Source organism: Chelonoidis abingdonii, chromosome 3, assembly GCF_003597395.2.
Source record: "Chelonoidis abingdonii isolate Lonesome George chromosome 3, CheloAbing_2.0, whole genome shotgun sequence".
Lineage (NCBI taxonomy): Eukaryota > Metazoa > Chordata > Testudines > Testudinidae > Chelonoidis > Chelonoidis abingdonii.
The window spans coordinates 7,893,843-7,909,061 of record NC_133771.1 but is presented as its reverse complement, the minus strand read 5'-3'; the positions used below and the strand labels follow the sequence as shown (position 1 = coordinate 7,909,061).

At 43.3% G+C, this 15,219-nt stretch overlaps 1 protein-coding gene across 2 annotated transcripts in view; it reads left to right on the top strand.

The window, feature by feature from the left end:
• INTS9 (integrator complex subunit 9) overlaps positions 1 to 15,219 on the top strand; it is a 91,588-nt gene that overhangs the window by 26,255 nt on the left and 50,114 nt on the right. For both annotated transcript variants that reach the window (XM_075063586.1, XM_075063587.1), the window contains 4 exons: positions 689 to 828; positions 2,876 to 2,962; positions 8,580 to 8,700; positions 10,777 to 10,911. In XM_075063586.1, coding sequence (XP_074919687.1) covers positions 689 to 828; positions 2,876 to 2,962; positions 8,580 to 8,700; positions 10,777 to 10,911 — 483 coding nt within the window. The remainder of the gene's footprint in view (positions 1 to 688; positions 829 to 2,875; positions 2,963 to 8,579; positions 8,701 to 10,776; positions 10,912 to 15,219) is intronic.

The window sequence follows — 15,219 nt, the reverse complement described above, 5'->3', positions numbered from 1 at the left end:
TTTTCTCCTTTGCCTCCTTTGACCCATTACTGTAGCTTTCACATAAAAACAAATTGGACTCTACCTCTGTTTCTTAGTATCTGATGAAGTGTCACATCTCTGATGGAAAACATTGTGACTCATAAAGATGTTAAATAAGACAATGTTTAGTGTGTGAAGTGTAGGAATGGAGAATTGTAAATTGCTAGATAGACTGGTGTTCATCTAGTCTACTATGCTGTTTCCAGCAGTGGGCAATGCCAATCAGCTGCTGGAGAGGAAAATGCAAGAAACCCCATAATAGGTGGCTGTGGGATAGTCCTATGGTGATTGGGTGAAATGTTCACTCACATTGATGAACACGTACTAATTGTATAATGAGAAGTAATATTACATGTGAATTTATTGCAACCATAAATACTCAAGTCTTTACAGCTAACTGTCAATTTCAACATCGAAGACAGACAAATTAAAGACTGGATGTCCTGAGCAACCCAAAGGAGAGGGTAACTTAGAGGTTTTTAAAAAATATTAACTCATGGAAAATCTTAACTGTCCCCACAGACATTACGTGCCCCTGTTTTAATGGTTAAATGTTCATCAGGTTACAATGAAAAGTGTGTAAATACTTGAAAAACAATTTTGCTTTAGTCTCCCAAACCGTGTTTGCAAAGTTTACAGGTCACTTGTCTTTCCCTTCTGTTTTCAGACCGAGCTGCTAGACCTATCTACGGTAGATGTCATCCTGATCTCAAACTATCACTGTATGATGGCACTGCCCTACATCACAGAATATACTGGATTCACTGGAACGGTGTATGCCACTGAGCCCACTGTACAGATTGGCAGGTACAAAGCCCTTTAATGTTCTCTAATCCAGGGGTCCCCAACGTGGTGCCCGCAGGCGCCATGGCGCCCACGGGGGCATCTAAATGCGCCCGCGTCCTGGCCGAGTCAATACATTTTCAGCTGTAAAGACTTGGCTAACTTTCCACTATTGCCTGAAAGCCTCTTAGTAACATAAGATGCCACACATCTACCCACACTGTCCTTTATATCTTTTCCTTCATAGCGAAGGGAAAAGATTAGAGCAGTGGTCCCCAACCTTTTCATCTGGCAGGCCCCAGATGAAGGACCGTGGCGGCGTTCGAGCATCTGCTGAAATGTCGCCGAAATTCGGTGGCATTTCAGCGGCGACGCCTCTCGATGATGCCGCTTGCCGCCGACAAGTGACGTCACCAAGAGGCATCGCCGCCAAAATGCCGCTGAAATTCAGCAGCATTTCGACAGATGCTCGACCGCCACCACGGTCCTTCATCTGGCGCCTGCCAGATGAAAAGGTTAGGGACCACTGCTCTAATTCTTTCCCTTCACTATGAAGGAAAAGATATAAAGGACAGTGTGGGTAGAGGTGTGGCATCTTATGTTCCTAAGAGGCTTTCAAGCAATAGTGGAAAGTTAGCCAAGCCTTTACAGCTGAAAATGTATTGACTCAGTGTTTTCCAAGCTCTGTGGCTGGCCCTGCTGTGAGTGCTGTGTGTGGACTCAGGGCAATAGTGCATCCAAAACAGGGCAGCTCCAGTAGACCCATTGTGACTTGCAGCAGTGTAAATCCAGTATTGGTGACCTCAAGCCTTCAAAAAGCATGACGTTTAGGCTTTGAAAATCATGAGATTTTTAAAAAACCAATAAACTAAAGGGTTTTTCATTTGCTTCCTGGTTTTTGGGCCTTTGGATGTCACATTTGCAAGCTCTGCTCCACAGCCATGAGGATAAGAAACTTGCTTATTTTAAAATGAAAACTCAGTCTCCCATAATCGCATGACTCCAGTTGCTGAGGCTTTAAGGGGAAAAAAAAGTCAAATATTATGAGACTCAAGACAAAATTGCAAGATGTGGCAACACTGTAAAAGTTAGTGCAGAGCCCAGTCTTGCAGCCCTTACTTACCCCAGTAGTCTTGTTGACTTCAGTGGATTCATCCATGCGAGTAATGGTTGCCGGATTTAAACTGTTTAGTGTATGCAATGTAGTTGTAGCTGGGTTGTTCCCAGAATATTTGTGAGACATGAAGGGTGAGGTAATATCTTCTATTGGACCAACTTCTCTTGGTGAGAGAGACGAGCTTTGGAACCACACAGAGCTCTTCTTCAGGTCTGGGAAAGTGGCACAGATTAGCATAACTAACTATTCCTAAATAATCTGTTCCAACCCTGGTGTTTGCTGAGCCCAGAATGGAAATAACATGGCAAATATTAAAAAGTAATAGGCTGCAGTTTGTAAAATATATATGTATATTCTGGGAAACATCCTCCTTCAGCTTTTCTTCATAAGGAAGGCATATATAAATTTTTGAGATCTGAATGGTTAGTTCAAATGTAGTATCACTCTAATACCTGATGCAGCCTCTATCTTGAAGACTGCATCCTGAAGTTACAGGGTATAAGACTTAACACTAACATTGCACTTGACCTCTTCAAAGTGCTGGGCAGATATCAGCTAATGGGTCTTTTCCATCTCTAACCTGTATGATCGTATGATGAACGTGTTGTAACACTAGCCTGTATTCTAGAACACGTCACCCAACCCTAACCTTATGTGATCATCATGGTCCCTTCTGACCTTAACATCTGTGAGTCTAACAGGAGAGAAATATAGTAATGTCGATTGTCCTTCCATTTTTTTAGATGAGCCAAAAGTCTGTGGGCAGGTCCTCAGATGGCATAATCTAGCATTGTTCCATTGACTTCAATGAAGTAATATTGATTTATACAATCTGAAATTCTGACCCTGGAAGTCTGGAATGGTGTGGCTTTTTTCTTGTTTTAGCCTATCCTAACTTCGTGCAATGAGAATTTGTGGTGTTTTTGTTGAATGCTAATAATAGTTCCTTTGCAGACTTCTCATGGAAGAGCTGGTGAATTTTATTGAACGTGTGCCAAAGGCTCAGTCTGCCTCCTTGTGGAAGAATAAGGAAGTGCAGCGGTAAGGAACAACTTGTTTTTTAACTACAGTGGATGTCAAAAGTTCACTGGAATGATGATTCAGTTGCTGGACTTGCAGTCCTTAATATAACCAGAAAAAGAATCCTCAAACAAATGTGAATATTGTTTCTCTTCTGATATTTTGCATGCTGGTGTCTTTTTCCAAACAGCTAGCCAAATTAATTCTTAGGAAAATGTGTGCCTAATACACGAAGACCTGATTCTGCTCTCACACTAGTTTAATTTGATTGACTTTACAGAAGTGACTCCTGATGTAAACTAGTGTAAATGAGAGTAGTGCATCTCTAATGTGCCCTTCATCCTAGTATCCAGATTTTGTATGCATAGTTTAAGAGTAGCATCATTTCTGTCAGGGCTGGCAATTCCTGGTGGAAAAACTAATTTAGGATAGGGCACAGGTAAATACAGATTTAAACCAAGAAACTGGGCAAAATAATAGCATCAGGGTTCAGGAAGTGTTGAACAGATCTTTTCAAACTTTGTATACATCTACTCAGAACTGAGGAATAGGCTTGGTCTAACTACTACATCAAAGTTGGTCTTTTACAGAACGCTGCATGGCCAAATGGACCTGGGCTGGCAGTCTGCAACTCTGCATGCTTCTGGTTACTTAATGTTTCAATCCTACAACTCCACATTAGGGTCATTTTCATATAATCGAATGGGTTTTTTTCCTTTTGCTTATATAATATTGAACACTGAAATGAGTCGTGACATATAACTTCCTTGGTGTTGTATACATTTTAGTTTGAGAAATATCAATGTTCACTATGATAATTACATGTTAGTATTATACCTACTGCAGTTGTCCTTTATTCGTACAAGCTTAAGTTAGTCCACTGCCTTATGTAACCACAATTTGAATATGTAACTAATATCAAGCATAATGTGGTGTACTTTAATGAAACAGTTTTAAAAATAGGAAATGCCTTACATTGGGGCTAACTAGCTTTTTCTAAGGCAATAAAAGCCATGATCTTTACATAGTAAAAACCACCTTTGGTAAATACCATGCCATCCTTGATTTTAGAAGTTCAGTTCTATAGCAGGATCATTCTTGGTGGTCATATTCCAGGAGAAATGCTGTCTACCCATCTGCAGTAGCAATATCTATTTCAGAAAGGGTTACACCAAGAGATGAGCCTTGCATTGTTCCCGAAGGGCCTGACCCAACACCCATAGAAGCCAATCGGTCTTTTAATTGATTTTGTTGGAGTTGGAACAGGCCCTAAAGAGGGCAAGACGTGGGTTCATTCTGCTCGCCACTGTTTCAGCCTGGGAACTGTTTGCCATGCTCTCTGTCAGCTGCACCTGTTGTAGCAGGGTGCTGATGGAGATGGAGCAAGAGGCAGTCGCTTAGCTAGGTAGGCCCTAGCCTATTGAACTGACTAGAGAACCTGTGTACAACATGGAATACAGAGTGATGAGCTGTAGTCAGCACTCTTAACTAGAAGACAAGCTGCTACTAATTCCTGCAGCCTCCGAAGGGACGATGCCTAAAGCTTATATCATGTCCAAGTACTTTGGGGTAGTAATAGAGGGCTAGGTGACTATGGTTATGAACAGCCTTCTTTTATCCGTTTAATTTTATTACAAAACAATCATACAACTTTATTTCTAAACATTTTAATGTAATCTGAAATAAGTTACACAGTAAATAAAATCTCTAGAGCATGAATTGATTTTTTTTTTTTAATAATTTGACTTATTTGATTTCTTATTTTACTACACTTGTTCTTTTTTTCTGATTTTTATGTCCAATTTCTATTGTTCAGTATTGTGGGAATTGGGGTTCTGACAAGAGTGTATTTTTAATTAAAATGTATAGATAGAATGACTTGTGAGAATTCAGAAAGTTAAAGCCCTGTACCATTAAAACACCCACATGATTGTCACATACACAGGTCAAAAATATAGTAAGTATAATAGCTTAACTCTAGTTATAAGCGCGCAGCCACGCGCTTCGTTTTTCATTCTTATTCACCTAACGCGTTATGTCAGGTTCATTTATCAGATTATTTGTGTGCATGATTGCACAGGATATGTGAAATTGAACTTTAAAGATAAAAATTGAAGCTTCCAAGGCCTATCAGGAACCCTTTGCAAGTACATCAGTAGCAATAAAAAGTGATCACTACTCTATTGTGATCCCTCAGCCTGATGGCTCTGTGTTGGTGTTGCACTTATATCTTGCATCTCATGGGACTCCGCACCAATCTCTGGTTCTCAATTCCTGGCTCCCTTTCAGTCACTATGACTTCATGGTCTGGCAAGCCTTCTTAGCTCAGATTTTACAGAGGCAGAGAGAGGTTAATCACTTCTAGGGTGTTTGTGGGCTTAATTAATGTTTGCAAAGTGCTTGAGATTTCAGGCGGGACAAGTGTCATGTAAAGTCGTAAATTGCAGTGATATATTATTAGCTTTGAGCTAACATCCACTAGATCCTCACAGATAATACCTGATTATAATACGCTGCCAGTGTGTACAAAATGACATCCGTTAATTAAAAGATCCTACGTTGTTGTTGAATTTCAAAGTTTAAAAGTATGGTGGCTGCTCTGAACAGATTCAATATTCCAATTACTTCGCAGTGTTCTGGAAGTTTCTTTAAAAATTTTCACAGCTGAAGATCGTATCGACCATATTCTTTACAGCTGTCAGCTCCCATTTCACTCTGATAGTTATATGAAACACAAAGTATTGTTTCATTAAGCGCTAAGCAATTAATGCCAATACTGTAAAAAAGAAAAAAAAAAACTAAAAAATAAAAAATATAAAAAAAAGTGCCTTATAGTGGGTGGCACTTTTCCATTACCAGATTCAGCATGAACTAATTACTTAGCAAGTTTTATTACCAGTAGTTTTGATTTTAACTGAATAGGTGTTTGAAGATTCTATAGAAGCTCAACCTTCATATTGACTCTGATCCCGCTAAGTCCTGGTATTGTGGCTGCTCAATATGCCTATTTTCCAGTGCGGGCATTAGTAGAGGCTAGGCACAATTCACTTCTGGAACTCATTGTTGCAAGATATAATTGAAGCTAAGAGCTGAGCAGGATTCAGGAAAGTATCATTTTATGTAATGAGAACATTGAGAGTTGCATTTGTAATGAGTTAATAAACCCAAACATCTAGAAACAAAGTAGGCTCTCACACTTCAGACTCTAATTAAGGGGTATAAGAAACTTTCCCCAAGGGCAGGTTATTTCACAATTACTCATTTAGTAGTTTCCTCTAAAGTACCTGGAACTGACCATTGTCAGAATAATGGACAAGGTGGGCCAGGGGGCTGATCTGCTATGGCAAGTCCTCCTTTCCTCCAGCTGGAAACAAGTCGGGTAAACATTAGGTATGGTCCTCTGTACTGAGCACGATTAAGTCATATTTTACAGATGCAGAAAACTGAGGCACGGGCGTTAAATTAGTTGCCAAGGCTATGCCAGGCAAAGTTAAGAACAAAGTCCAGAAGTTCAGATGCTGGAGTTCTCATAAGAACCATTAGAACTTGCTACCTCCCATTACGTTGGTCTTATCCGCACAGAGTTTTTACAAACTGCCCCTTCATCCACCCAAATATGTCTGACAGCCATGAGAGGGCCCACAGTAGGGTGACCAAAGGAATGCATAAAGCTGAATGCCATCAGCATATAAGTAGTGTTTCAGCCCATAACCCTTACAGTTTCTTCTGGCAACCTCATACACAAGCTGAAAAACAGGGTAGTAGTCTAAAACTGCAGAATCCTGGCAGGGGGACTTCTGAAGAGCAAATGCCAATCACCGCCTTAACATGTCATTCTAGGAGTGAACTTGACTCCTGAAGAGTGGTTCTGCTCTTACTGCTGGGGATTTTAACACAGTTGATCTTCAGAGACTGAGAATTATGTCCAAGGATGCTAGAAACTTACCTTTGTCAGCAAGGCGGACCCCCACCTTGTCTATTGCAAGGAGACCGTTCTGGGAAGAATAGGCATATTGTGGCATTCAACAGTAAATAGCTTCTCATGGCAGGTAGAAGACACTTTATTGAAACTATTGCCCATAGATCTTGGACTTCTATCTGCATTGTCTCGCCCCCTCTTGTTTTATGATTTCCCAAAAGAGGCCTCAGACACTTCATTTGCCTCCTTAACCCTTTTCCTTTCAGCCAGCGTGCACTGGAATTGCAGTCATTGCAGTAGGGATGCATGATGGTCTTGGCAAGAGCTGGCCTTAATCCTTTCTTCAGTTTGTTAAATTAAGGAGAAGTTCTCTGAACTAGTAGACATAACAATAAATTAAATTCCTTTAAGCAAATTGATCAAAGAAACTTGACCAATTTTCATAAATCGTGGGAAACTGGCTTTAATTAGCCTTTGATTTAGCATTAGTTTAATATACCAAAAAACCTATTCTTCTTCCGTGTTTTGGCAGCCTCTGCCTTGGTTCATATTGCTAAAGAAGATTTATTTCCCTGAAGTTAGCCACCCCTCTTACAGGCTGTGACACTACAGTTCACGTTTTCCCCGACAATGCTGGCCAACTAACTTGCAAATATATATAAAATATGCAATGTATGATAAATAGAATGGATGAAGTTTTCTGGGGTGTGAAAACTCAATAGTTCCATCCATGGATGTCAAAGTGCTTTGCAACATCAATGAATTTATCCTTGCAAATTCCCTCTGGCTAAAAGTATTGTTTCCATCTTGCTAATGGGGAAGCATGTGACCTAAGGCCTCTGAGTCCCAAAGTTCGCAGCAGAGCTGGGAATAGGCATAGGGTCCCCAGATTCTGGGTCCTGTGCTTTACTCACAAGACCATACTCCACACCTGTCTGTGTTCAGATTCATAGCTTCAGAGGTGGGTGTGTTGCAGGCAAATCCAAAATACCTACTGTCCCTCAAACCCAAATTCTAGCAGTGCCTTTTGCTATAAACACAGCCTATCTGCAGTTCAAATCTGCTACTATTTCTAATCCATGGTAAAAATGATGCTGCAACCCGCCTTTCCTCCTATTCTTCCTTGATTGTCCCCCGCAGCTCCCATTGGGGACCATCAGCAGAGAAAGCTGGAGGAAGTGTTTTCTGGGGTGAGGTGGCAGTGGCCTGTCCCAGCTTCTCATTAGCCAAGAACAGCGGCGGCTCCAGGCACCAGCACTCCAAGCGCGGGCCTGGGGTGGCAAGCCACGGGGGGCGCCTGGCCCCTGCCGGTCGCTGCGAGGGCGGCAGTCAGGCAGCCTTTGGCGGCTTGCCTGCGGGAGGTCCGCCGGTCCTGCAGATTCGGTGGCAATTCAGCAGCGGGTACACTGAATCCATGGGACCAGCAGACCTCCCGCAGGCAAGCCACTGAATCCGCGGGACCGGGGACCTCCCGCAGGCAAGCTGCCAAAGGCAGCCTGCCTGCCGTGCTTGGGGGGGCAAAAAAGTTAGAGTCGCCCCTGGCCAGGAAAACCTCCCAGCTCAACCTTTCCCTCATCCTTGGAACTGGCCAGTCCCCAGAGTGCGAAACAACATGGCATGAGTTCTAGGAGCTAAAACACTACAAAGACCAATAGAAATAGAAGTCTAGGACCCAGCAGGAAATCCTGAGAATGCCCAGATCCCATTTGATCTTTACAGGCTGCTGCCTGCCCCTCTGAAAGATGCAGTGGAGGTGTCTACGTGGAGGAGGTGTTACACCATGCTCGAAGTGAACGCTGCACTCAGCAAGATCCAGCTGGTGGGATATTCTCAGAAAATTGTGAGTATCGATACAGCTAATGTCAGGCAAACAAAAGCAATCTTTTCCCCCTTCTCTTTTGTCTTTGTAGGAATCTTCGAGAGCCCTCATTTCCCTATGCTCGGCACCCATTCTGGATGCTGTGTGGGGGCTAGTCAAGCTAGCCTGGAGGGTGGGACAGGATTCCATTCAGTGCCCCACATCACAACCCCACCTGCCTTGTGAAGAAGATTCCCCTTTGGCAGAGACAAAGCCAGCTATCTGGATTTCTCAGGGGAGGCTAGTTTGAACATAAAGCTGAGATACATAAAATTAAAGCTGGCCCAGTGGGATGTGGAGGTGTCTTCCAGGTTCCCTGGCCATGTCCCCTCCCCTCCCCCATGTCCCCTCCCAGTACATCTCACTTCTGGGGATCTGCTGAATGTCTCTGCCTCCACTTTTCCACCTCCTCCCATCCCCCAGTTAACTGGAGTTTGTGAACACTTTGCACTGGTGCAACCCAACCTCTCTGCACACTTCTCCTTTGGGGCCCTTTGCTGGGGTTTTCTGTGCCATAAGCAAGTGCACATCCTAGAATGAATTAAACCCAACAATTCAATAGCCTACCTTTAGGATAAGGCAGTGTTCACCAACTAGTAGATTGTGCTCGACTAGTCGGTCGTGGAGCCTCTCCCAGTTGATCACAGTCTCCAGCCACTAAAAGTCCAGTGGCACAGTGGGGCTAATACAGGTTCCCTGCCTGCCCTGGCCCCATTCCACTCCCGCAAGTAGCCAGCACGTCCCTACTTGGGATGGGGGGGGCGAGGGGGTCTCTGTGCATTGCTCCTGTCTGTAGGCACAGCCCCCGCAGCTCCCATTGGCCAGGAGCTTTGTATAGCAACTAGATGAAGATGAATTGAGATATACCTATCTCATAGAACTGGAAAGGACCCCAAAGGGTCATCGAGTCCAGCCCCCTGCCTTCACTAGCAGGACCAAGTACTGATTTTGCCCCAGATCCCTAAGTGGCCCCCGCAAGGATTGCACTCACTACCCTGGGTTTAGCAGGCCAATGCTCAAACCACTGAGCTATCCCTCTCCCCTAAGGAGGGCTTAGATTTTAATCAGTAAACATTAATAGTAATTCACCATTATTTTGACTCCTACATCACAAATGTTGAATCAGTCATTTACTTTATTCATTTTATGTGCCTGTGAATCTGAGGCCCTGGATTGTAAACTGTTTGGGAGAGGGACCATGTCTTTACCTGTTTTGTGAGGCATCTAGTATGTGTTTGGATGCTTAAAAATACATATACTGCAAGATTCATCCTCTTAGCTTTGTAGCCACAAGGTAAATCATGGTGGTCATAACTGCCTATTTTCCCAGAAACGCATCACTGCATACAGACAAAAAACATAAGCTTTGTAGAACAAGAGGAAAGGGAACAACTAGATGAAAGAGCACTGCTAAGCAGTTTACACTCAGGGTATGTCTACACTTACTGGGGATTGATTTAGTGGGTCTAGTGAAGACTGCTAAATCAACCGCAGATCATTTTCCCATCAACTCCAGTTCTCCACTAGAACAAGAAGGATAAGGTAAGTTGACAGATCCAGCATGGTGTAGACACCGCAATAAGTTGACCTAAGCTACGTTGACTCCAGCTACATTATTCAAGTAGCTGGAGTAGTGTAATTAGGTCGACTTAACCCCATAGTGTAGACCTGCCCTCAGAATTTAGGCTATTTTTGCGTCTTTGTAGAAGGAGAGGCTGTTCCAAAACCATCTATGGATAATAGTTTCAGTAGAAATAGTCTTGTGCGGGGAGAGGAGGAGTGAGTTTGTCTTTAAATGTGAAACCTTCTCCTGCTATCTTCCCCATCCAAACAGAAGTCTTGCACTAGTGCAGGAGGGGGAGAAATTGTTTCACCTGGGCACTAAAGAAAGTAAAATTCTAAATTATTAAGAGATTTTTTTTAAAAAAATGCCTCTAATCATCTAATTGCTAACTGCAATGTTGTTAAGAATTATTTATAATAAGATCTCATCAGTGCTACAATTTGTCTCTGTGTTTGTTCTCTTCAGTTTATTTCTCGCAACCTGTTTTTTTCCAGGAGCTGTTTGGTGCTGTGCAGGTTACTCCTCTCAGTTCTGGCTATGCACTTGGAAGCTCCAACTGGATTATACAATCACATTATGAAAAGGTGTCCTATGTTTCAGGGTCCTCACTGCTCACAACACACCCGCAGGTACAAACACTCTGTTGAAATTTGGTAGAACGATTCCATTTCCGGAGGTGGGGAAGTGAATTTGAGGCTCAATAAACAGGGGCCCTCACTTCACTGGGGTCGGGTCTGATGGCAGCAGGCACCTTGTAAAAGTTTCCCCATCTAAGCTGTACTAATGCCCTACATTTGTGATCAGCCAGACGTCCTGGTTAGCATTAAGCAAAGACTGCCACTCTGTTAAGCGGATGAGCATCCTCTAGGTAGTAAGGTGAGATGACTAAACTCTTCGTTACCAGTGATCAAATTTTAACCCAATCTCCAGAAGTAAAAGTCTGCTGCTCTAATTTAAAGGACCATGTTAACTCTAGAACTTTCCTCTTTAAAGCAATACAGCATTGCTTAAAAAAACTGCATGGTCTCTAAAGACAGTTCACAGGCTGCTTCTGTACCACTTCTGAAAGGTCCTTGCTTTGAAGGAATGATGGCTAACTGGGTGCCAGCCCTTCCCCCCTGCTCTGCTAAGGGTAAAGTCTTTATAGTGCTGTGCATGTAATTTCCAGTAAATTAATTCTCTCAGAATGCATAAATTTTTAGTGGAAAGAATGGCTGGGAGTTCACAGTACTAAGTTGTCACTTACAATAGTTAAAAGAGAAGTATTAGCAGGAGGTTTTAATAAAATAATTAAAAAAGGTTAGGTTCATTATCAGTAAGTAACCTTGTCCCAAGGAGAGTATCCTCTATAATCTCTGCTGTTGAGTATTGTGCATGCAAAAGCTTGACAGGTAATTTTCATGGTCCCTTTATAATGCAGCTGTATTTACAACAGATAACATATTGGAGTCTCTAAATCCCCATCCTTTTTCTCCAGACTGTCTTGGGTTATGATCTTTCTTGTTTTCAAAGTGAGGCAGGGTTGATTCTTGACATGCTGAAGACCTCCATGGGAAAATCTTGGTGCTATTGGAAGTAGTTTGGGTAATTCAGTAGGTGTTGCTCTTCTTTCTTAAAAACAACGAGGAGTACTTGTGGCACCTTAGAGACTAACAGATTTTTTGGGGCATAAGCTTTCGTGGGCTAAGACTCACTTCATCGGATGCATGCAGTGGAAAATACAGTAGAAAGATTATATATATAACAGAGAACATGAAAAAATGGGTGTTGCCAGACTAACTATAACAGGACTAATCAATTAAGGTGCTGATAATCCTGCTGAGAATAGGCCACTTTATTTGATTAGTCTCGTTATAGTTAGTCTGGCAACACCCATTTTTTCATGTTCTCTGTGTATATATGTATCTTCCTACTGTATTTTCCACGTGGCTACCACTCTGAAACCTATCTTCTTTCTCAGGCCACGTCTACACTACGGGATAATATCGAATTAGCTAAAATCGGTTTTATAAAACTGATATTATAAATTCGATTTCATGCGGCCACACTAGGCACAGTAATTCGGCGTTGTGCGTCCATGGTCCGAGGCTAACGTCGATTTCTGAAGCGTTGCATTGTGGGTAGCTCTTCGTCGTTCTGTACCGTCTACTGCCGGAGAAAACTGGCAATGAGATGACGGTTATCTCTCCTCTCTGTACTGTCCGCTGCTATCATGAGTGCCCCTGGCTGAAATCGGCCGGGGGCGCAACGCAAAAAGCAAAATTGGGATTGACTCAGCTTGGGACTGAGTCAATCCCTCCTTATGGTTTCTAAAAATAGAGTCAGTCCTGCCTAGAATAAGAGGGCAAGTGTATTAGAGGACCAGTGTATCAGAGCACAGCTGCTCCATGTCAGTATTCACAGGGGTGCCCCTGCAACAACCCCACCGTTGCTTCCCCTCCTCCCCAACCTTCCTGGCTACCGTGGCAGTGTCCCCCCCTCATTTGTGTCATGAAGTTATAAAGAATGCAGGAATAGAGACTTGTTTAGGAAAAATAAAGAGAGCCCGGGGAGGCAGCCTCCCGGGGCTATGACAGTCCAGGCAGCAGTCAGAATCTTTTCTTTACACAGGAAAGGAGGGGGCTGATGAAGCTCAGCCCCCAGTTGCTATGATGAAGACGGTTACCAGCCGTTCTGTAACCTATCTACTGGAGTAACTGGGAGTCAATTCCATTTTTAACCAGGCGCCCCCAGCCAAGCCTCACCTGAGCAATTATCAGCCATGAGCACTCACAGGCTGATGGCGAACGACGGATATCAAAGTCATATTGCCAACCATCTACCACCGGGGAGGGGAGGCCGGAGGAGGAGCGGATACTGCTCTTCACTGCTGTAGCATCGCGTCTACCAGCAGCATCAGTACAACATAGGGTGACATTGAAAGTAGTCAAGAAATGATTTCTTTCCCTTTTTTTCAGTGGTGGTGGGGGGGAAGGAAACTGAGGAGCTATTCCTGAACCACGCCAGACACTGGTGTTTTGAACCTACAGACATTTTTTGGGGGGGAGCTCAGCCAAGAATGCAAATACTTTCAGAGACTGCTGTGGACTGTGGGATAGCTGGAGTCCTCAGTACCCCTCCATCCATCATGAGTCGTCCATTTGAGTCTCTGGCTTCCCGTTACGCTTGTCACGCAGCGCTGTGTCATCCTGGAGATTTTTTTCAAACGCTTTGGCATTTCGTGTTCTGTAAACGGAGCTCTGATACAACAGATTTGTCTCCCCATACAGCGATCAGATCTAGTATCTCCCGTACGGTCCATGCTGGAGCTCTTTTGGATTTGAGAAGCTGCATCGCCAACCGCGTGCTGATCAGAGCTCCCACGCTGGGCAATGCAGGAAATGTAATCAAAAAAGTTCGCAGGGGCCTTTTCCTGTTTACGCTGCCCGCTGCATCCGAGTTCAGAGTTGCTGTCCAGAGCGGTCAGTGGTGCACTGTGGGATACCACCCGATGCGGAGGCAATAACGTCGATTTCCGTCCACACTAACCGTTAATCCGATATGTTAATAATTTAGCGCTACTCCTCTCGTCGGGGTGGAGTACAGAAATTGATTTAAAGAGCCCTTTATAGCGATATAAAGGGCGTTGTAGTGTGGACGGGTACAGCATTAAATCGATTTAACGCTCTTTAAATCGATTTAAACGCGTAGTGTAGACCAGGCCTCAGTTAGTACTGAACTAACACCCAGTAGTGTCAGGGGGCACAGTGCTGCTACAAACACCATCTATTAAGCTATAACTTTCCATGCTTCATTTCTATCCGAAGGTATGTTCTCTTTTTGTTGGAAACTTTGGGCAAAATCCCTTCAACTGCTCTTGAATTCTGAGTGTGTCTTTGGGAAGGAGGTGGCAGCATGTGAGAAAGCGTGAAGGTGCCTGTTTTGAAAATAGAACAAGTGGGCAAAGAAGGCTGGCTTTACTGACTGACTGAAGGCAGGAGTTGATATCTTGATAATGAATGAGAGATGATAGGTAGGGTGTGGGAAGGCCATGAAGGGCCCTGAAAGTGAAGAAAACTAACTTATATTTGATGTGGTAGAGAAGGAGAGTGCAAATAGAGGGTTGCACTGGTCAAAAGTGATAGAGTAGGAAATAGATTTTTTGCAGCAGCATTCTGAATTGATATGAATGGGGCAAGATTGTATCTTTCAAGGCCAGAAAAAAGGATATTGTCATACTGGAGTCATGAGATGAGAGTCTTCGTTGTGTGGATGAAGAGGAAAGGCTGTACGTTAGAAATGGCAAAGACTTAGACATAGCCTCGGTGTGAGGAACTAGAGGGAAGTCTTCGCTGAAGAGGAAGTCCAGGTTGTGGGCTTGAGTGACAGATGGGATGATGGGTGCTGTATGCAGTGGTTGAGAAAGGAGGTAGCAGGAGGGCAGAAGAGAAGATGAGCTTAAACTGACAGTTATCCCCACATGCGGAGATGTTGCCGAGATTTTAGTTTGGACGGAAGAGACTGGACTAGCGAGATAGATCTGTGAATCACCTGCATAGAGGTGATAGTTGAATTTATTTGTGGGTGAGATTGCCCAGAGATAAAGTGGAAAGGGAGTGTGAGCAGGATGCTCCCCTGGCTTTGGAATTAGTCTGCAGAATTCACTTGTGTCATTTCACTGGATAGGAAGTGAGACCAAAGCCAATTTCTGACTCCCTTGTCCTACACTTTTTATGTTTTCTCTTAAACACACACCTCTCACATCAATGTTTAAGCTTATTCAGCTAAGATTTAAAACAGTGGTTCCTGAAATTTAACAACCTGTGAACCCCTTTCACTAAAATGTCAAGTCTCCCGAACCCCCTCCTAAAAATGAATATTTCCAGGGATTTTCTCCTTTACCTGAGTATAATTAATAAAAGCAGTGATCTTGAAATATAATATTTGGTTTTATGACA